Below are 22274 nucleotides of genomic sequence, written 5' to 3'. Positions count from 1 at the left end.
TTTGAGTGCATATTCTGAGAGGGGAAAGGAAAAGCACCAAAAGCCATTTTTCTGCACTGTGCTCTGACTGATCACCTGGGCTGAGCTTGGGGAAGTTTCATCTGTCCACTGAAGATCTATAAATTAATCTGCTGGCAGCACCACCAGCATCATTTGAAAAGTGCCATCTGTCCGAAAAAGGAAGAATAAGGGCAACTGCTGTCTAAAATTTTTGACTGGTATTCAAGTGATGAGGACAATGTCATCTCCACATGGCCCAGAGTTCCCCAGGTCCCTTAGCACTCTAACTTCCTGTCTAAGGCTTCTCTGATGAATTGTCTACTCTTGCTATATTTCCAAAATTTTTTATTACTTTTCCTGCAAAAAAAAAAAAATCCAAGAACTTTTCTTCCCACTTCACTTTTCCCTTCTCTTTCTCAGCCAAGAGGGCTTTTCTGACAAATATCATCATAGTTGGGAAGAATTCAATCAAATACATTGAAGCTGCATTTGAGCTTTAGTAGTTTCTCTGTGCTGACTCCAATTTTTTCAAAACAGGATCTTTATTGAGGATTGAAAAGAGAGAATATTCAAAAGCAATTTTTTCTGGGTGTTAATCAGAGTTTAGTTTTATTTTTTAATTAAAGCTTACAAGAATTTCAGTTGGTTTTTTACTACTGAATACTTTGCTTTCCTAAGGACTTGGAATTTGTGTAATACTCTATTTCTACAGCTATTTGTTTCAGATTTCTTACTGACAACAGATTTCCACCAATAAAAAACTGGTCTGTGACTTTTTATTTTTTTTAAGCATGGTTTTGCTTAGCACTGTAAAAGCTATTGATGATTCTTTTAAAGCCCCAGTTATTAAGCTCAGGTTAGTACATGACGATCAACTGGTTTTCCACATTCTACCTACTAAAAAAGTGTCTTTTTGCAGGGACCATTACAAATACAACTTGACTTTCTGCTATCCACCCCACAACGTTGCAGTGTAAGCTGTTTGAATTTTGTTTGTTTGCTTTTAAACGGGACAAATAACAGCACAACTTTTTCTAAGAGATAAAGAAATGAGCCCATTTTCAACTTTAGATTCAAGTTACTCTGCATAGCATTAAACTGTATGTTGAAATACAGGGAGGCAGAAATTCAATCACCCACTGAGCAGTCCCTGTGAACACCTCCTGACTTCTTAAACCATTGTGCCATGAGAAATACTCGCAGGGGTTGGCAGTTAACCTACAAGTCTTCTTTACCCCATAGTACATTCCTTTCTAGTGACTACCTCATCTTTTAGGCAGTAAAAAACTAACATAATGAAATTTCTACTAGTTCTCCCCACTGCTGCTGCGGTTGCAGTTTGAGAATTTACAAGCGAATCTTGAATTTCAGCATTTGTTAGTCCATATGGCACAGAATGTGGTGATTCTAAAACTAAAAAGGAAGTTATTTTGTGTTAATGACAAACGCTCCTTTGTATCTGCTCCAGTGTGGACTGATCTGAATCAACGAGAATCAATGCAATGTAAAAGCGACAAACGAAAACCGTAGTCAAGAGGGAGCTCTGATCTTTAGCTTTCAAACTTGTTTTTTACACCTTACAATTAAATCTCTTTTTAAAACACTAAAACTGCAAGTAATTTATTACTAGGCCTTCTTCTATCCAAACCACACACAATTACAAGACAATCCCCATTACAAATGACTGATATCAGGAAACACGATGCTCAGTTCATCCCTGGCTAAGTCAAATCACTGAGGTGGCCCTAAGGGTGGATTTGGCTGACAGAATCTAATCAAACACAGTCATTCCAGCTTATGCACTAGACAGAGGAGGATGGAGTTCTGTGATGGCTGGAAATCAACCACAAGTCACAGAACCCACACATTCATGTTTACCACCAAAAGTACTGAATAAATGGTTCAGTAAGAAGTACAGGCAGTGACTCTTTGCATAAACTGTCACTTTCACAACAATATTGGAAAAAAGATATATGGACAGACCTAGAGCAGAAGGTGCAGATCAGAAAATACCCAGTGGCATTCAAAACAGAGTTTTTTATTTGTCCTTCCATACTGACACTGAAATTATTTAGCTGACTTATATAATGTGAGTAGGATGCTGAAAAATGAAGAATAAAAAATAAGAATAGAACCAGGTGTGAAAAGAGAGAGATGATGGGATGGAAAAAAATAACCAAGGCAGTTGTTCCTATATACTCTCATAGTTGGATCATAAACCATTTTCCAATACTAGATCTAATTTCCACTGCAGAAGATTAAATTTTATTTCCCTTATATTTCCAGATTGAAGATGTGATCATATTCTTGTTTTATTTGTACCCAAGTTTTCCAGCCTTTACACACAGGTCATATTTTACCAAGCTTTCATCACACTAAGTGCTTTCCTCTACATTTTCAACGTTGTTCTGCATGTCTTGTTCTGTTTTAAAGTGTTTTCCCCAAAACTTGCAATACTGTTCCAACAAAGCCAAGCTGATGTCAAACAGAGCAAAATAATTGCCTCCCTTATCTTACAACGGATGTTTGTGGTATCATATCTGAGGACTACATTTGCCAACTCAGCAGGACCATGACAGCACTGATTCTCATTCTGGTTTTTATCCACAAGGACCCTAAGCTGCTTCTGCAGATGCTCACCACCTATACCTCATTTCGTAGCCACAAGCAAAAGCACTTCTCTATATTAAATCTCACCTGGTAGAGTGCTTCAAATTCATCTAAAACAACTGAAACTACAACAATATGTTTTTAACAGTCTGGTCATAATTCATAGTTTCTATGAAGTCAGAATCAGGGAACTAAGTAAAAACATGAAACCCCCATTTTTCAAGTAATCACCTCTCACTTTTCTTTATCTTCTGCTAGATAGAAACTTATTCTTAATACTTTTCATGATCCCTGGTATGAGTTATTTTGCAACACAGCCTTATTTTATAATCTCTTACTTTGTTACGCCTTTACACTCTCCTCTAGCCCTTTTCTTAAATCACTTTTTCTTTAGAATTCACCTCTGACTTCAAGTTCTGTGAAGATAAACCACTGTCGCCATAAGGATACCTTGTTATGCCTTCATCTTCAGAGAGCCCCACAGTTCTTTAGCCACTCTTTACTTGCTGTGTTATCTTTCCCAAAAGCATTACTAGTTTCCCAAAGCTGTGAAGTTGGACAATCTTACGATGTCCATTATCCCAATGGTCCTTTTCCCACCTCTCCCTCTTCTCCAGAAAGTGCACGTTAACATGGTATGGTCACTTTCACACCAGCTATCTTCAGGCTTCCTCAGCCCATTCTTCCTTGGCCACAATGAAGTCTGAACTGATGGCTGCCTTAACATTTTAAACATGTACAGATAAAGTCAATGAAAGGACATCTGTGAAGCTCTGGCTGTATCCCAACCCTACTGTCTCCACTGCCAAGGAAGTTAACATCTTCCTTTATTTTAATTTCTTGTCTTTGGGGCATTTCTGTCCAAAACAAATGCACTTTCAAAAACAGTCTTCCTCAGTGTCTTCTGCATATTTCCAGACAAAAGTTTGTCACTCACTTCTCCTCAGCTTCAGAGCGGGTATGGATGGTTTTGACATGTAACACTACATTGGCTTTTTTTCATCCCTACCTGCCCTTCACAAAAAGTGTTCTCCTATATCAACAAGTAGTCTTGTGCTTTGCCTGGCTATGTCTTACAGCTTTCAGTTAAAATACTGAGTAAAAATGAAGTTAAAAAAAGAAATTAAAGAAATTACATTATAATAGTGAAACAACAGCTTTGTATTATCTGTTGAATTCTGTACCATTCCACTTCCAGGAAGATTAGTTCACTGCTTTCTGAACTAATTTACTTGTAAAAATAGTGAATGTTTAGAAACATGGAATTAGGATTAAATATACTCATGAGAGGGAATAAAATGCTGTGTTTAATTTGATTATATTTTTGTTCCATATTCCATTTTTGCAGATTCATTTATCTTTTCTTTACCCTTGGAATGGAGACAATCTTAAAACCATGAAATATCCCACAAAGAAAGGAAACATGGCTTCTAATTCTCTTTATATCCCCAGACCTACTGCTGCTGCTAATAAAGAAGGAGACACAGGCTCAGGCTCCTGGAGCACTGCTCCTGGTACAACCACATCCAAATTCAGTTTCAAGCTTTTCTCTTGTACCTGTCTCCCTCAGACACACCCTGGGCAAGGCACAGCATTTTCTCAGAAAAGGCAGAAAAAGAGAAGGGGAGGATAAAAAATGTCATGAGGAGCCAACAGAGATGCTTAATGCCAGGTATGAAAGAGAAAAAAAAGTAAGAGAAAAATAAAAATTATAAAGAAAACTAGGGAAAAAAAAAACCCCAGGAAATAAATATCCAAAAAACAGGAGCCATCTGTAACTGTGCCCATCTTGCCAAAAGCAGCAGCAGCACAGGTCTATCAAAGCTGGTGGGTCACTTCAACCATCAAAAGTATAAACAGCAAAGGTTCAAGCAGAACACCAGATATGTTCTAACAGATCTTCCATTGGGTCAAAACTTCAAGACATTGACAACTACCCACACAGACAATGATAATAAAGTGTTCTGGACTATTCTGGAGGCACAGCTAAGCATGTAGTAGTCATCGTTTGGCAGAGTTTGCTTTTACACAGATTTATACAGGAATCACAAATGTTCTTGCTTTTAAAAAGCTACCTGGCATGTTTACCCAGAATTTAGGTAGAATCACTACCTAAATAAAAGCAATGGGATGATTTAGCATTTCTAGATGAATAAAAACAAAAAGTGCAGATGATGAAATATAAATCAAAAAGGGGGTGGGTAGTTAGAAATACAATTCTTTTTTTTTTCCTTTCTAATCTCAACTACTTTTGACAGCTATTGCAATGTTGAAACACAACTTGTTTGAAGCCAGAAAAGTGGACACACAAATATATATATATATTTTAAGCAGTAAGGTTTTTATAATTTTGGCTGCCAAGAGGACATATGAGGGCATGACACTGCCTGAAAAGACCCATCCCACTGTATCTCTTACCCTAGAAAACCTGCCAGGTAATGTTTCTGCCTTCCAACCCCACACAATAAATTTAACTCCCAATTATCCAGGCTTTATCTGAAGATGACAGAGTCCTTTCTCACCAGCAATGGCATCCAAACTGAACAGATACTTCAGCACAGACCCGGGCTATTGAAAACCAGCAAACAGGATTTTGTCAGTACATCTGTTTGTTCATTTGCTGTGTAATTACCAGCCATATAGATTTAAATTTAGCTCATCCAAAGCTTGGTGGTCTTGCTTACCTAACAAAATTTAAGTGATAAAATTTGTTCTACCTCTAAAACTTATCTCCTATTCTACCACATGGGAAGGCACACAAGGGGAAAAAAACAAATTTTATTGGATTGTCAGTGCAGAGAGAGTGACGTAGACTTAATTAAAGTAAGAAGATAATAAAATCTCTTATTGAAATAATACCATGCTATATAAGCATTCTTACTACAGCAAGGTAAGTCCAAGTTTCAGGTCCTCATTGGCTTGATGAGAGGTGGGAGACAGAGCACACTGTAAGATGCTTTGGGTCAGCAGAGCTCAGAAGTCCAAGCTCTCCAAAGCCCTTCAATGGTTCCCTGAAGTGCAAAAGGCCTGAAAAGCCTGTTAACAATCCAGTGCTCTTCATATAAGGAACCTCCATGGAAAAAATTGTCCCTGTGTTCTCTTCCTGCTACTGCCCCTTCAATCAGTCAGCCCTACACCTCTCTTTCCTTGCAACGGGATCATTAGGTCGCAGGGTGAACAGGGAAGTGCAGGGTCCTCAATCTGCCCAGGACGAAAAAAGCACTGGCTAAGGTTTTGGTCCATTTGCATAATGGACTTCTACTCCCATGGAAACACATCAAAAAGAGCTGATTAGACTGTTGGGAATTAAAAGTTAATTCCATTCTGCAAATCATAGTAGGAACCAGCATCATCTTTTCCATCAAATATTCATGCAGCTCCTGCTACCACTAATTAGAAACATGTACATGGAAAGTTTAATCAGTCTGCCCTCTTGCTAGCATAGGGGAACGCACACTTAAATAAGAAGCAAGCCCAAGGAACCTCCCTCTTTCTACACATCCATCCATGGAGATGCTCAATGCACCTTCTTCTCACAGTAGCTTTTAGCACACACACAGACTCCCACACTTCTGTCACAAAGAGTACAGTCAAAACATTTCCCCTTCCTTTTGCCTGCAAAGATTTCCCCCAAAATCCTGCGAGTCTGAAAAACTTCTCTAATTGTCTGTTTGGACTTAATTGCATTTTGAGGTACTTATAAATTATGTGCACTGATATTTTTCACTAGAACTTATACTCTAAATTCTCAGCACTTCTCTATCCAGTCTTTACCCACAAAGGAGAAAAAAACAAAAGCTTCCAAAAGAGAAGCAGAACTGACACCCTGTGTGATTTGTTTGTGTGTGTACAAGTGTGCGCACATTAGTGCACCAGTGCTGAAGGCTTTTATCGGGATGTTACAGATTCAGGCTTCGGGAACAGAATTTTAACATCTGAACAATAACAGCAGCAGTAAAAAAAAAAAAAAATCACAAACACTCCCTCTCTATAAATGTTTAGGGAAATATGCCCTGTATTGTCTTTATGTGAATATAAACACTGACTCTCTGGGCATCTTGCTGATGTTTTGTAGTGGGTCATTACAGCAGCTGACAAACCAAGAGGTGCTTAAATGCAACAAGGACTAGAAAGAATTTATAAAGCCTTTACAAACAGGAATTTCATTCGCTTTCCCTAACCCCCATTTAATTACAGAGCCTGTCTAATGCCACACTATACAATTTATAGTTACTATTAAAAGTTGCCTATCGAAAATTATAAGCTAGGTGCAAAGAAAGGAGTGAGAAATTAACAAAAGAATTGGCTATTAAATTAGAGGCTTTGCATTTGTAATATAAAAATAAGACAGTGAACACTGTTCTTTTTAAATTAGATATTTTGCTATCTTTAAATAAATCATTATTAAAACAAGGAATTTATAAAGTACTTCCATTTATCAGTGATTTATAAGTTACTATATATGGCACAACATTTCACTGTTTTTTAAATAAGAATCTCAACAGATTCCCATTCGGGCATCATGGCACTAAGGTAAAATAATCATTGTAGCAGGACAGGATCCCATTTGCTGCAGAGGGAAAACATTACACTTTGAATTTAAGCTATTCTGGATCCTGGCCAATACACCAACACAGTTCTGCACTAGAGAAAGCCTATGTATCATGTAAACTCATATTTGAATGGACCAAGCTCGCAAGCGCTCTTTGCTCTCCTGGCATCCGTGTGCAGGCTTTCACAGCAGTGGAGGGCGAGCTTCTGCCAGAGAGATGCCTGTATGTGAGATTTCTTTTCAGATATTCTCTGCTTCCTAAATAGCTAACGAAATAGTGTCAGCAGGAAGGTAAAAATAAGTCTCACAGCTGCTCTGAGGTATATTGGAAGCTTTGTCTTGTCTTCTGGCATTCAACCTATGCCAATTCAACTAAGACAGACAAGCAATGACACCAGAGAGTTTGAACCTTGTGCCATTCAAAAAGCAAAAATGTTACATGTATGCTCGGTTTGGTGTGTCAAAACATATGAAACAAAAGATGGTGATGAGTGAACGTAGCAAGCTGTGTTTTCTCTTTTGACTTTCTTACCTCATTTACATAGACCCAGTGACTATCCTTTGATGCAAGGTTGGTTTCCACAGCCTACAAAAATAAAAAGAAACATAATAATAAAAATAAATAAAACATGGGAAACATATTCCAGAAAGAACTTTATATAAAAATGTACTATTATAAAGGTCAATTTGATTGCTTTCATTGCTACTGACATTGTTTCAGCATAGTTCTTTCCATCACTTCCTCTGCTGCTTCATGGAACAGTAACTTTTTGGTGGCAACCACCTTTCCCTGACTTCAGGTCCTGAACCAAAGTACCCTGACCATGTCCATGTACCACAAAAGCAAACTGGGGCAGGGTGGTACACCAGCATAAGGGATCCTGTGATGAACAACTGCACAGAACACACAGTTCAGGAGATACAACTTCTCTGTGATATATCTAATGCATCCTACTCAGCTGGGTTTCTTTTCAATATGACCCCAAAATACATGGTCTCTGGCCCACCTCACCTCTGACAGTTTATCTGTTAACTAACCTAGTTAATTAAAAACATGAGAATGAGATGGCTCGAGTGAAGTTCACACATTTATATGAGAGTTCATTCTCTCTTCGTATTTACATAAGGCTCAAGACAAAGTTATGATTTGCATGGTCACTTTTTTTGCCTTACTGGTATGAACTTAGATGATCACTACATATTATACAGTAACATCCCATTTCAGCAGTTTGCATGTTCATCCATGCATGTGTAACCCACCGGGAAGCTAAAACTGGAGAAGATTGCACTACCAGCACTGAGAGAGAACCTCAGTTGAAGGCCCTCGCAATATACACAGAAGTTCCTAAGTGTCCCCTTTGTTTGACAAAGATAACCTCACTTCAAGACATTTAATAGTCTAATAAAGTGATAGCAAGCATGGAGAGATGTACATTACACTGCCACTGATATTGTTAATGTCCTGCTTAATACATGGTTAAACAATTACCACAGTGTGTTCATCTCTCCTAATAAAACAATGCACACATGTATTTCAGGAGGCAGTTCATTACATTTTGAGTGTTCCTGCCTTCAACCACTTCTTTCCTCTGTGCCAGTATGACCCCATTTATTGAAAAGATATTCTTATCTCTCTGTTATAAATGGCCCTATGAATCACTGAAATGAACCCAGTTAAAAAAACAAAACAAAACAAAACAAAACACACAAACAAATACAAATGAACAAAATACTTCCAGTTACTGGTTTTTAACTTGGATAATTTCCACAGTATTTCAGAAATTACTGCAGTGGTACAGAAGGGCTCTGTAGACTAGCACTGGGCTGAGCAGGAACATCATCAACCACCTTCCTCTTCAGAACACATTTGCATAATAAGCCTCTCAGATATTTAGTGTCAGGTGGGATGAATCACCTTCTCTTACGACACTGACTACAGATGACTGGCTTAGAATAAACGCCCACGACTTCTGCGGCTGCAGTGGAATGACAAGAGATCCATCCTTAATATGGGCTAAGGGATATCTGATTCCTTCAAAAGTATGAAGGAAAACTTCACTAACAACACCAGCATCTTTAACATTACTTTTAGCTTACACTGTGTCCTTAAAAAAGGTAAAATTACTTGGCTAAGTAAGTGTGTTTTAATATCTCGCTCATTTGTGTAGCCCACACAACCACAAGAAAAAATTGTGGGCAACACATACTTCCATCTATTTCTCATGTCCACAAGGTGAAATACGCCTTTAAAGAGACAAAAATCCCAAGAGAAACTGCAAACTCATCGAAAGAGGAAAATCAACACAGACAGAACAGAGTAATTCTCTTCATCATGAAGTGCATTATAGGAAAGTAACGAAACCTGGTGTCAAAGCAGATGAGAACCAGTAGAGATATCACTTCTAACAACATAATCCTCTCCTAAATATGCAGTAAAAAATTATCCCCCTGGTAATTGCCTCCCTTGCATTTCTTTTAAGCTGGGAGGAACATTAAGCTGACTACCTGAGGAACAGCAGCTCTTAGGAAAGACAGCAGTGATGAACAGGAGGGCAAAAATGTGTACATTTTTTTCCCTATTCACCTCCCAAATATATCCAGACAAAGCCAAAATAGCCAGGTGCTGTAACATATAGAGAAAGAACAAAGTGCTGTTAGCATTAGCAAAGCAGAATTAAATAATGCTCAGGTGCAGAGTTATTGCACTGGCAACATTAAGTGATTCATCTGCAACAGTGAGCAATTTGTATGAATAAATGCTCAGTCTGGGGAGACGCAGGAGCCAGGGATTTTGAAATGAATTATCGTATCTCATTCTTCTGGGTTCACATATCTGGGCCAAAGTTTTTAAAATGAGGTGCCTATATTTAGGCTGCTAAGAGTTTATCTTTAGTCATCAGAGTGCCAGACCACTCAGTGCTCCTCCTACAGAGCCAATGGCTCTGCATTCTAATAGCTTGAAATGTATTTAGAAACATCACCGTAGGTAGTCAAGTCTAAATGGCTCTAAATATCTTCTGTTCAGAACTGCAACACATAGTGTGAACCATTACTCGAAATGAAAATGTGCTGGGAGGGAGCTGAAATTTCATGTATTTTTTGCTTCAGATTTTTTTCCATATTTACAGACTTGCAATCCAAAAAAAATCTTTTAAAAAAATCCTACTGAAAAACAGTTTTCAGGTTTCACATTTCTGATATCACCAGTCTATTGCCAGAGGCTCATGAAAGTCAAGCAGTGTGAAAAGCAAGGTCCTGGAGACCTGTGTCATCATAAGGAAATTTATGGAGAATTCTCAAAGTAAGAAAGAATTTAATGTTCATAACTTAGCAAGGGTTTTTTTTACTTTAAAGAAGAAAAAGGTATCAGCACTTGGGAGATCATGGTCACCCATTTTTAATTATTCAAGCTGTTCAGGTTCTTGCCAATTGCTTGAGAATGTGTCCATCCATTCCAGAAGAAAAAAAAAAATCCTATGAAACATCCTTGAAGGACCTATTCCATCCTATTTGATAAATGCACCCTATATAAAGAAAGTAGGCAATGAATTTGTGAGAACACTGTGCCTGAGTAAAAGCGCTGCCATCTATTGGAGAAGGATTCATGGGTTAAAATATGTTACAGTTTTGTATGGAAAAAAATATTAATATATGTGCAAAGTGTCCTAGTTCATTTTTATACTTTCTGTGTAGATGGGGTCTAGGTGATACTTGGGAGTAATGCTTCACAATATTTCTACCAAATAGAAAATCTGCTTTTGAGATAAACAGCACACTGAAAATTAAAGAGCATCTATCTTTCATTTTCTTTACCTCAGAGTAGCAAATAACTTCTACAAATTTGGGAAAAAAAAAAAAAAAAAAGAGGTTTGAGACTGTGCCCTTCTTCCTCCTCAACTACCTTTCAAGAGCCAAATGTAAAATACAGAACCCCAACAAGAGACCTCTAATTCACCCAGTGGATCACTAGAAGTGACAACACATAAATGATACTATCAGAATCAGGCCAGAACTGGAAGATGGGAAGGGGAGCAGTGAATACAGGAAACTCTTTACAGTTCCTCAGTAGAAAGCATTTGCAATAGAAATTAAATAAGAAGACACTGAAAATCAAAATATGAGCATTAAGATTTCAGATCTCATCGCAACACTGATAAAAGAGTAAGAAGCTTCATGAAAAATAATCAGATAGTTTCATGTATAAAATTTGTTTACTTTAAAATGTATAACTTAAAATAATTTACTGCCAATAATCCATGACATTATTTTATTGGAATACAGTGGAAACAAATATTTACATTGCCTTTATGAATAAGTAACTCGGTTCATTATTTTATCTAATGGCAGTTGCAGGATTAAAAGAAGTTAGGAAAGTAAGCAGTAAATACTGCTACGTACAGAAATAATTCTGCAGAGGGGAAGAAAACAAAAAAAAAGAAAGAAAAGAAAAAAAAAAAAAAAAAAAAAAAAAAAAAAAAGAAGGAACAGAAACAATCCTTTCCTGACCCTCTCAAAAAATCTGAAATTAAAAACCTCTCCAAGCATATAATGGCTGGCCAATAATAGGGAAGGCTCTTTCCCAAAATACCTGGCTGCTTTGCCAGGCTCAGCACCTTGCTGTTAACAGTAAAAAAAGCAAGTTGTACAAAAAGGGATGCAAGGACGAGTGGCTGGACACAACTGAGAGGAGATGTGGTGGGAGTTCAAACAGACTGTGCTCCAGTGATAGCAGGATGTGCTGAAGAGCTCAGAATTACATGCAGCAGTACTATAGTTACAAACCTGTTGCCTCCTCCCTGTGCACCCAGGGGAACAGGCAGTAGGAATGCCTGGAAGCCCTGTAACCAACCCCGGGATCCTAGAAGGAAATGTCTTGCAGATGGCAAACACAGATGTTCCTGTTGTGTTTCAATTTTTGGAAACAAAGTTGCCACTCTGAAATCCAAGCTATAAAAGAACCACCAGACTGTTTAGCTAGGAGGGATACCAAAGTAGCAAAAGTTATTACTTGCACATCCTTTAATTTACCGGCGAGGATAAAGAGCATCACAGCTTTCCTCAATGAAAAAAAAAAAAAAACAAAGCAGAGGGCAAACTGGGGAGTTCAAAGAAAATGATTTGAAAAGGGTGTCCTAAGAGATGCTGGAAGAACTCAAAACCAAGTCTCTTGCCAACTGCTATGGTTTAACCCCAGCCAGCAACTAAGCACCATGTAGCAACTTGCTAACCTCCTTCACCTCTCCTAGTGGGTAGAGAGTAGAATCAGGAAAAAAAAAAAAAAAGGTAGAACCTGCGGGTTGAGATAAGAGCAGTTTAATAACAACAACAACATCTTTGAAAAATAGCTGTAATGAAAAAGGACGGAACAAAAAGAAAAATAAACCCCAGAATGGCAATGACACACAGTACAGCTGCTCCCCACTGCCCAAGCCATTCGTGAGCCACCATCAGTGCTCCCAGCCAGCTCTCCCCAGTTGATATCCTGGGCATGATGCTCTATGCTGTGGAATGTGCCTTTGGTTACTTTGGTCCGTGTTCTGGCCATGCTCCCTCCCAGCTCCTTGTGCACCTCCTCATGGGCAGAGCACGGAAACCGAAAAGTCCTTGATTTGGAGTGAGCACCCCCCAGCAACAACTACAACACCAGGATGTTATCAGCGCTGTTCTCACAGTGAGTACAAAACACAGCCCCGAACAGCTACCAGGAAGACAGATTAACTCCATCCCAGCTGAAAGCAGGGCATGAACCGATGACTAATTACAGCTGCCATCAGGGAGCAGACGCACCTGCACTGCAGGGAGTGCTCCGTGTCACCTGTCGTCCCTAGGCCACAGTTCCAGGCCTCAGTTCCTGCTACAAAGCTGCTCCTCCACAGCTCCGTTCCCACTGCAGACCCCTGCCATGGCCAGCCCCAGGGCGCCTGTGTTGAGGAAACTTCCCTGTCTGAGCATCCAGGACCCCTGTGGCTGCCCCACTCACAGCCCGAGTGACCCGCTGAGGGACGGAGGTCTCTTCTCTCACACAGACCAGGTTTCCTCACCGGCTCAACCCCAGGTTTCCCATGGCAGTGTCACAGACATCCCAAAACTTAAAACAATTTCATCTTGGTACAAAACCAAAATAACAGCTTGAGCTTGTGCGTCTGAGGAGAGACCACAAACGAAGGAACCCCTGCGTTTTATGCCCTCACAGTGTAAAAAGGGGAAGTCTGGGGGACATTAGCTTCTGCCACGTCCCTCAGTGTCCCTCAGCTGGCCAGGCCAAAAGTCTCTGGGCCCCTGGTCATGCCGAGGGTTGTCAGTTCAGGGTCTCTGGTCTCAGGCTCCCACCAGAGCTCCTGCACCAAAAGTCTCCCTCAGAACCGGAGTGTCTGAGGAAACAGCAAGCAGAAGGGTTGAGTTCTTCCCAGAGAACAGCAAGACAATGATGGATAAACCCATTCTTATTTTTTTTTTGCCTTATTTTTAATTATTATTCATAAAGAAGGTGGGAGCAAAGGAGGGCTTGGGGAAGTAGTCATGTCTAAATCTCAGCTCTTTGCAAATCTTTCAGAAGGGATCAGTCTCATTAATACATTACCTGCTCAGTTTACATTTGCCCCTGAACAGGTTTCAAATGAAAATTGTTTCCAGTTCTTGTCCCAAGTAAATTTGCTTCCAAAAGGAACTTTTTTTTCCCCCTTTTCCCTTCACATCTTTGGAGAAATTATTTACCTACTGTGTTTTCATTCCCCCATCCACCAAGAATAAGAAAAAAATTTTAGAACCATTTTGAAATCTACTGTAGTAAAACTGCAGTAGGGAAGAAAAAAAGAAGTCGCTATCTTCAGTATATCATTTTGTAACCTGAGTCTAACTTAGGTCCAGCTGCTAGGTTTCATTGCAGCAGATAGATTCGGATTTTTAAAAATAGTTTTGTTCTTGTTTTAAATGTCCAGGAAAACATCCTAAGAATTAGGAAACTGGTTTTGAACCCAGAGAAGAGCTACAGACCAAGTTTCCACAGCAGTACAACTGACAGTAATTAATTGGACAATATCAAAGTGCACCTGTTTATCTGAGAAGCTTTGAATATGTCTTGGATACAAATAAGTTAAGATAGCAGATATGAAAAAGTCAGTTTTGGTAGAACAGATGGGTTCATTCTATATCCCCTTGATACCCAACTTACATTTAGAAATCTCTCCAATTAAAGTAGTGCAGTCCTTGTCCAGGTGTGACTTGCATAGGTAATAGCACCTCACTGGAAAAGTTTCTCTGTACCAGAGACAGAGATTTTTGTGCTTCCCTAGAACCTTCTTTCCTTCGTATTTCAAATAAATACCTCTTGGCTCAGTATCCCCAGAGGAGCATTATGAGATTAAAAATAAACATTAGTAGCCACAATAAATAAATTATTTATAGATTCTAATTCTTATAGCATACTAAAGAGCACTCCAAACTGATACTATTTCTAAAGTTTAATTGTTAATGGTACTATTAGAACCGAAGTTAAACCAAAAAGTTCCAGTACAGCATCTCAATTCCAGATTAAACTTCATAAAACTAAGATAATTCAGACTAAGAATCTTGAAGATAAAAGCTCAGATGCAGTAAACTGGATCAAGCCTGTAGGTTTGTATTTGTTATTTAATACAGGCTAACTAAAATTTCTACATATCATTTCAAAGTGAAAGATGAAAATTTTTCTTTTCTAAACAGTAAAATGGGAATTTAAAGAGTTTCCATGATGTATTTTTCAGATAGAAAACTCACTGAAACTGTCCCTTTCTAACTGAACCTCATTTTCCAACAATTTGAACTTTTACTAAGAAAGTGTTGCCAGAAATTCCATATTCTTCCTTCTTTCTGAACTTATCCCCAGAACTGTGTGTGCACGTCTTTTCCAAAGCACGTCGTAGGCTCACCTGTGTTTCCCTGATCACCACACCTCGTGTCAATGATGGAATACATTTTACTACACTTACAACAGAAGCTGCCAGTTCTGAATTCTGGTACAAAGGAGCTTCCTCCAAGCCATTAATAAACCACAAGCATAGCGTGCCTTCAGCATCCACATTTTTTGACATTTCTCTATGTGTATGACTTCATTCTTGGTCTACACTCCATAAACACATTACCCACAGCCCTCTCTCAGCAGGGACCTTTCTTCAAGTTATGCACTGTTACCTTAAAACATAAAGATGATACTTGTGCAGAACTGCACTGCTGAGAAAAGCTGTTCTTCCCTTCATGGTCCTGATGAAGCACAAGTAATAACTGGAAGGCTATCACCAGATCTGATGGCATTTTAACCATTCCAGACTCGTCCATTAATTCAAGCCTATAAACCTGGCACGTTGGGCCTGAATCTCCCACAAAAGAGAGGCCAAATCGGTCACACAGATCCCTGTACTCTCATTAGTCCGAGTCAGCTCTCCAGGGTTCTTGCTCCCCATGAACTCTGTAATATTTCATTTATGTTCTGTACAAACGATATGCAATTGTCCTGTCTTGACCTCTGTCTCAGTTCCTTCACAAGATGAACAACTCAGCCTAATGGGGTGGAGAAGGAAAATAAAAAAAATAAAAATAAAAAAAAAAAAAAAAAAAAAAAAAAAAAAAAAAAAAAAAAAAAAAGATGGGTTGGGACAAGGAGGAATAAAAAGAGTAAAAAATAAAATACATCCCTGAGCAAATTCCCAAAAACCATCCACAACTGAATCCCATTTTTTGTTGCTAACAAGGCATTTCACACAAAGAGGAGTAAATATGACCCAAACCTTAACCTGCTTTTAGCAAGCACCCCTGGAGTTGATGAACGCTAATTAGAAGGTGTACCTGACATTTCGCATTTATCAATATAATTTGATAACAACTCAAACCACAATATACAATTTAAAGTTTGCACTGCACTAGTTGCTTGTTACTTAGGTCATAGTTGATCAGAAAAAAAAATACATTGAAGGAAGCATAAATAAAAGGTAAATGTTAATCAAAAGAAATACTCAAGATGAGGAAAACTATAGGAAGATTGTGAGAAAGCTACTAAAATTTCCTCTAGCTACACAGCTGTATTGTTCTTGAGTAACTACTGCAATATATGTGGCACTGCCTATCGTTTTAGCCTTAATCATTTTGATGTAATGCACTGGGATTTCTGTTTAATCTGATTCCCATTTCATACGTAATGCTTATTACAGTCAATCTCCGTTGCCATTCCATTTAGGGCACATTCCACTGAATGATGCATGAAAATACCGTACATGGAACTCTTCCAAAAGCATTCAGGAAGAATGTACTCTTCAAAGCTCAAATGTCACACAGTGTTTATAAACATGGGAACTGCTGACCATTTAACTACATGGCACAGTAGTGACACCGGATAATTGCACGGCTGTCAGAAAGCAACATTTTCATAAAGACATGAATCTAATGTTAACTAAAGAACAAAACCTCCCAGAAATATGGTACTTAAAATTTTACCACAGCCACCTGCCAAGTTGAATTTGAAGACCCAATGAATTCTTTCAAAAGAATAACTAAATTTTGCTCACTTTTACTCACTTTTTAAAAAATAACAGGTTTGTACATCTATTCTAATAAAAAGCCTCTGCTTTTTAGAGACATTTACAAAGAATTTTGTAATGTTTTGCTGGGAACTGTACATCTGAGTCACACTCAAAAGAATAAACCAAAATTCATCAGAACTGCCCACTACGTGGAGGCTGGCTTTTTCTTCTGTTTGTTTGATTTGATTCTCCACAAATCTTCCAATAAGAGAAGAAATTTCCATTGAAACAACATAGCAGTTTAACTCTTCTGTTAGGAATGCTTACTGGAATTGGTCTGAAGGCTGAAAAGGCTTTTTCAGGCACAGACCCTGGGCAAAGAAACCTATTTTCAGCACAGAGGATTGCTCTCCATCCTCGTAATGAGCACAGTTCCACAGTTAGGGTACAACACTTTCAGTGCATACCACCAGTCCCATTCACTGTCCTTTCTCAGCTCTGCTCAGAGCAACAGCCTAAACTCCAGCTCCAGCTTGCACTGCAAGTTCAGCTATGTGGAGTTTGCACAGAGGTTTCCAGAGTTCGATCTTTTTGCAGGTATAAACAGCAGATGGGAGCTATTCCATTAAAGATGCAGACTTCTTGCCTCTCTGACATGCACCCAACACCAAACAGCAAAAACACACATTCCTAACTCCCCCCTTGAAAAAGCTCATACTTTCTCCTGATAACATGATAGCTGAAGCCCTGAGAGTCATACCACACACTTTGAAATGAAAGAACCAGCTATAGGGTGAAGAGACCACATCAATTTTCAGGAACTTAGAGTTTAATACTAATTTACTGCCTCTAGCACAAAATTGTCAATCACACTGCAAAGCTGTTACTTAATGTAGGTTATGGGGTTTTAAACTCTGTGAACTTCAAAAGGTATATCAACATCAAAGCTTACCCTGTCAAGTATACGTATTTCCATCCATTCACATACATTCTATTTCTTGTCTGAAATTTTTTTTAAAAAAACATGTCTGGTTTTAAAGGAAAGATGGCAACAGTCAGCCAGAAATATAATCCCTTTCAAAACAGTCCTTTTCTGCCTACAGCACTCTTCTGCTTTAAATTGCAAAATAAATACATAAATAAAGCAAAGTCCTTACAGGTCTGAGGACCTTCTTGTCAGTCATAGGGTACTTTACATGCACAAACAGTGCCACAGGCTGTGTGAGCACTAAAGAGCACCTTAAAGATCACCTGAACCATCTCAAACCACAAGACTTTTGCTGACCAGCCCTGCCAAGAGGAATGAATATTTGCTGCTCCTTACACAGCCTGAGGATACAGGCTTGCTGTGCAGTTGCCAAGTGAGAACTCTCAGGATGCTGGAGGAGGAGGGGCACCCTTGGGGAGCAGCAGTGGTGGTGTGGGAAGGGCTCCCTCTCCCTCAGTATGCCCACAGTCTTGAAGATTTTATGCAAAGCCTTATGAGCTTATGAAGGGCAGTCCAAGGCAGCAGCCACCCAGCATGGCGTGCATGTACAGCTCATGCCAATGGGAAGCAGACACAAATAAATTTACTTTCTGTTTGCAGATTTTTCTTTCAAGCAGATGTTCAAATATTCACCACTTGGGTCCAATCCCATGATGTTTTGCACCTATACTTCCTCAAATCTTGCAGAGATACACTGGAAGCCCCACAGTGATCTCATTACTGCCAGTCTACATCAGCTTTATCTTTGGCAGCAAGAACGATATTAAAAATATACATTACCGTAATGGGGCAAGAGCAGATTTGACTGGAAAACATAATTACTTTTCCTAAAGGCTTGCACACAGTTATTCAGAAGTATATGGCAAAGTTACTAATTAAAAAAAATAAACATATTTCATCCTTGGAAAAAATCTCTGCTCCATCTAACACAAGCTCACACAGTGTGTGCAAAGCTATAGACAAATGGAGCTTTGAGATCAAACCTTTCCACACTGTCTGGAGCAGCAGCTTTTCTTCTGACTCAAGGGACACCTGCATACATTACACACCATGCCTTGATTCTGCTCTTGAAACTAAGTAATTTTCAGCGTTTTAAGTAGTGCAATTTTTTGCACTACTCTGCATTACCCCATTGTTTCTGAGGCAGAACTTAGACAAAACACAGATTTTTGTTAGAATTTCCATGTACCTTGAGTTTCCCTACAAATCCAGAGGAGAAAAAAAGGGAAACTAATAAGTTTCTAATTTTAAAATATGAGCAGGTTTGACTTGTGACATACTACCCTTAGCACTGATTTCTACCATTCCATCCATGCAGGTGTGAAAGGATACACAAGGGAAATGTCTATTATGTTTAATTAAAGTAGCCTACACCTCACTGACAAATAAATAAAGTCCACTATATGGTACATCATTTATGCAGGATAATTTATGTAGAGGACTACCAGTCTATGTTTTAAACTTCTAATGATCTGCTTAGAGAGAAGAAAACCAGTCCCCAAATATTATGGAATGTACAGAGTTTTAATTTAACAATTATGTTTGTGGCAAGCTATGACTAGAAAACACAAAATTGTTTCAGTGTATATCCCATTAAAATGGATTCAAATTTCAAGCTAATGTATGGAAGCATCCATCAAGTGTTAATTGCTTTTTCTGAAGATGAAGCGACAGCAACCTGTTGTGTAACAATACAACAAACAGTGCTGAACAAGAAACTTGGCATGGAATCCATCCTCCTTGAGGGAAGATCTGTGGGAGATGGAAACAAGAACCAAGCCTATTAGCTGATGATAGCTCTATTCATAAGGTTTGTGCTGGGATCAAAGTTCTCTGTTTGCAGAAACTATTTAGGCATACCAGACTTTTGAGCAAGGCCATGCCTTTGAGCACAAATTATAGGTGCCTTCAGTTGTGGCTGATACTCTTCTCTACAAAGAGAAACAGAGATGCTGCTGCAGGGAGGAAACAGAGAAGCAAATAAAGAAACCAGAAGAACTCAACAAGCACAGAGGAAGATAAAATCTAAGGGCTGAGACCTATGGGTGGTGAGGAAAACACACAGAAGATTAAAAAACATAAATGAAGAAGAGGGAAAAGAGGACAGGGGAGGTAGAAGTAACCTCAAACCATATGAAGAAAAAATAAAGTTGAGAAGATTGAACATTCACACAATCCCAGGAACTGTTGAATTGCATGAGGGACAAATTGACTGGCCTGCCATCAGAGAGCACAGAGGGAAGAGGTCAGCTAGCTAGGACAAGAAATACGGCCTTGAGACAGAAAAGAAATAATACAGAAAGGAAAAAAAGTCTTTCTTCACTTAGGTCAGGTGTCACTGTAACGTTACTTCTGGATAAAGTAAGAGTTATATATAGGTGAGATAGATGTACGGTGCAAATTGAAGCAGGATGCAGCTAATGAACAGGAATAGACAGATAAGGGTTGTGATAGAAAGAAATGGTCAGCAAATGCAACCACTGAAAAGTATTTTCATTACGTGAACATTTCTTAGCTGATTCTTATAGATAATAGTTCAGTGTTGGGCTTGAGGGACTAAGTCTGAAATGAACACAAGAAAATTAAATTTTAAGAAGCATACAGGGCTTGCAGTCTCTAATTGTAAGACTATAAATTTTTTTAATGAGGATATACTAACAGCCGTTTGAAAGATGACAGTGCAAGATGTGAGAACAGCAATAAGAAAAATAAAAGTGTGTTGACATTTTATTCAGAAAGGGAGTGATACTTACATAGTAAGACAACAGACAACAAAAAAACCACAGGGATATCATGGGATTTATGTGAGGGAAGTAAAGAAAAATGTCTTGGGATAGCATCCTTACAGTCAAAACTAAATATAGAAGAATAATCCTTACCTATTAAAATGCTCTGCAGGGGTGGTACATATTTAATAAATTTTACATTCTTGAAGTCGAAGTATAAAGATAATAACAATAACATTAATAACATAATAATAATATTAATAATAATAACAACAACAACAATAAATCTTGTAAGAAAGTGCAATCATTAGTTAAATGAACCTAAGTACAGTCAACGTTCCTAGTTTCACAACAGAGACCCTAAGAAATTCCAAATTTCCTCTGCCATCCTTCGATTTTGAAGTTTTCACCGATCCAACTTACTCAGCAAGGTAGTTGCTTATTTAACATTATCAGCAATGCACCTGACAAATACTATCAAAGGAATTAATTATGATAGAAAACTAGAGAGGTACGATAAATACACAGGTATTTAGAGAGCATTTAAAACGTGATGACTTCTAAAGACAGATAACATAATTACACTGAAATTCACCACTATGAAAAATAAGGTCATGCACTCAAGATAACAAAGATAAGTCGATTATTTCAAACTTCATCAGTTTGAAAAACACCAGGGGTGTTATTACAGGTTCAGTATTTGTGGTCCATGAACAACTAAAATATATCTAGATATATAAGATATATAGCTATATATAGACAGCTGGATAGATAGATACGGATATATAACAGATGAAATGTTGTTAATAGAGTAAGAAAGTATGCATACCAACAAAGAGATACTCCTGAAGCCAGCGGTAGGTTGGGAGTAGAGTTTAAGTTTGGACAGCTGAGTAGCAGAATCATAACACAGGATGTTTCCTGTATTTCAAGTACTATATTAAAGACCTCAAGAGGATAAAACGAAAGCATCCCACCTGCTAAACTCACATGGCCATGCTAGCAGGAAGACATATATGGATGCAAGTATTATCACAGATATACTTTGGTGAAGAATAAAAAGGTTTATTCTAAGTCTTATGTGGAGATTCTATATTCACCTCACAATGGTAGTGGCAGGCCAAAACACACAGTTCCATTTCTGGAGCATGATTAGTTTATGAAAGTGATTATGGAATACATATTTATAGATTTATGGCCTCTCTTCTCAGGAGACAGAAGCATGCAAGCTGGGAGTTCACTTCTTATCTTGCACCACTGAGACAGCACAGAAACCCAGCAACAGGCTCCTGGGTTTTATAAGACATAAAAATATGCTCTTGATGTGTTATAGACTACAGCAGAGCTGAAAGAGTTAATACTGAGGCCCTGTTTCTATTAGGAACTCAGGCATTCAAGGTTTAACATCTCAGATGTTGTAAATTGCATCTCCTGGAACTTGGGAAGCCTCAGTGTAATGTAACTTGTCAGCTTCAATGCGATTTGTTTTTCCAAACCCAAATTGTTTTTAAAAGATTAAGGTGTTCTAATTTTTTAAAGCATTAAGTAGAAAAGCAGTAATCCTTTACTGCTGTGATACGGATTGTCTACCGTAATGTTTATTATTTACTAAAGCTTGACTGCCAAAGAAAAGGAACTCATTTTTCAAAGTCCATCTTTTTATGTAGCTGAATTGCTATATTCTGAATTTGGGGCTGAGAAAAGAAGACTGATTACTTCAGCTCTGGAAAACTTGCACAAAAATAAGTATGATTCAAGAACTGATTAAATAATATGGGATGAATATTAGTTCCAGTCAAGTCAAAGGGGACAAGATTTCATCCTCAGGAGTCCTTTGTCTCTCAAATATTGCTTCAAATCCTAGAGAACTGATTGATTTAGAAGACTATTAAGACCCAGTTTTCCCA

The 22274-nt window shown here is 38.3% G+C and overlaps 1 protein-coding gene across 3 annotated transcripts in view; it reads right to left on the bottom strand.

Annotated features, from left to right (window-relative positions):
* Positions 1–22274, bottom strand: part of GRID1 (glutamate ionotropic receptor delta type subunit 1) — a 483633-nt gene that overhangs the window by 104542 nt on the left and 356817 nt on the right. For all 3 annotated transcript variants that reach the window (XM_066191627.1, XM_066191628.1, XM_066191629.1), the window contains one exon: positions 7695–7748. In XM_066191627.1, the coding sequence (XP_066047724.1) occupies positions 7695–7748 (54 nt within the window). The remainder of the gene's footprint in view (positions 1–7694; positions 7749–22274) is intronic.

This window comes from Chamaea fasciata, unplaced genomic scaffold (genome assembly GCF_029207755.1).
Source record: "Chamaea fasciata isolate MVZ Bird 193981 ecotype frontalis unplaced genomic scaffold, bChaFas1.0.hap1 SCAF_9, whole genome shotgun sequence".
Lineage (NCBI taxonomy): Eukaryota > Metazoa > Chordata > Aves > Passeriformes > Sylviidae > Chamaea > Chamaea fasciata.
Note: the sequence above shows the minus strand (reverse complement) of the source record. Positions and strands in the feature narration are given on the sequence as shown.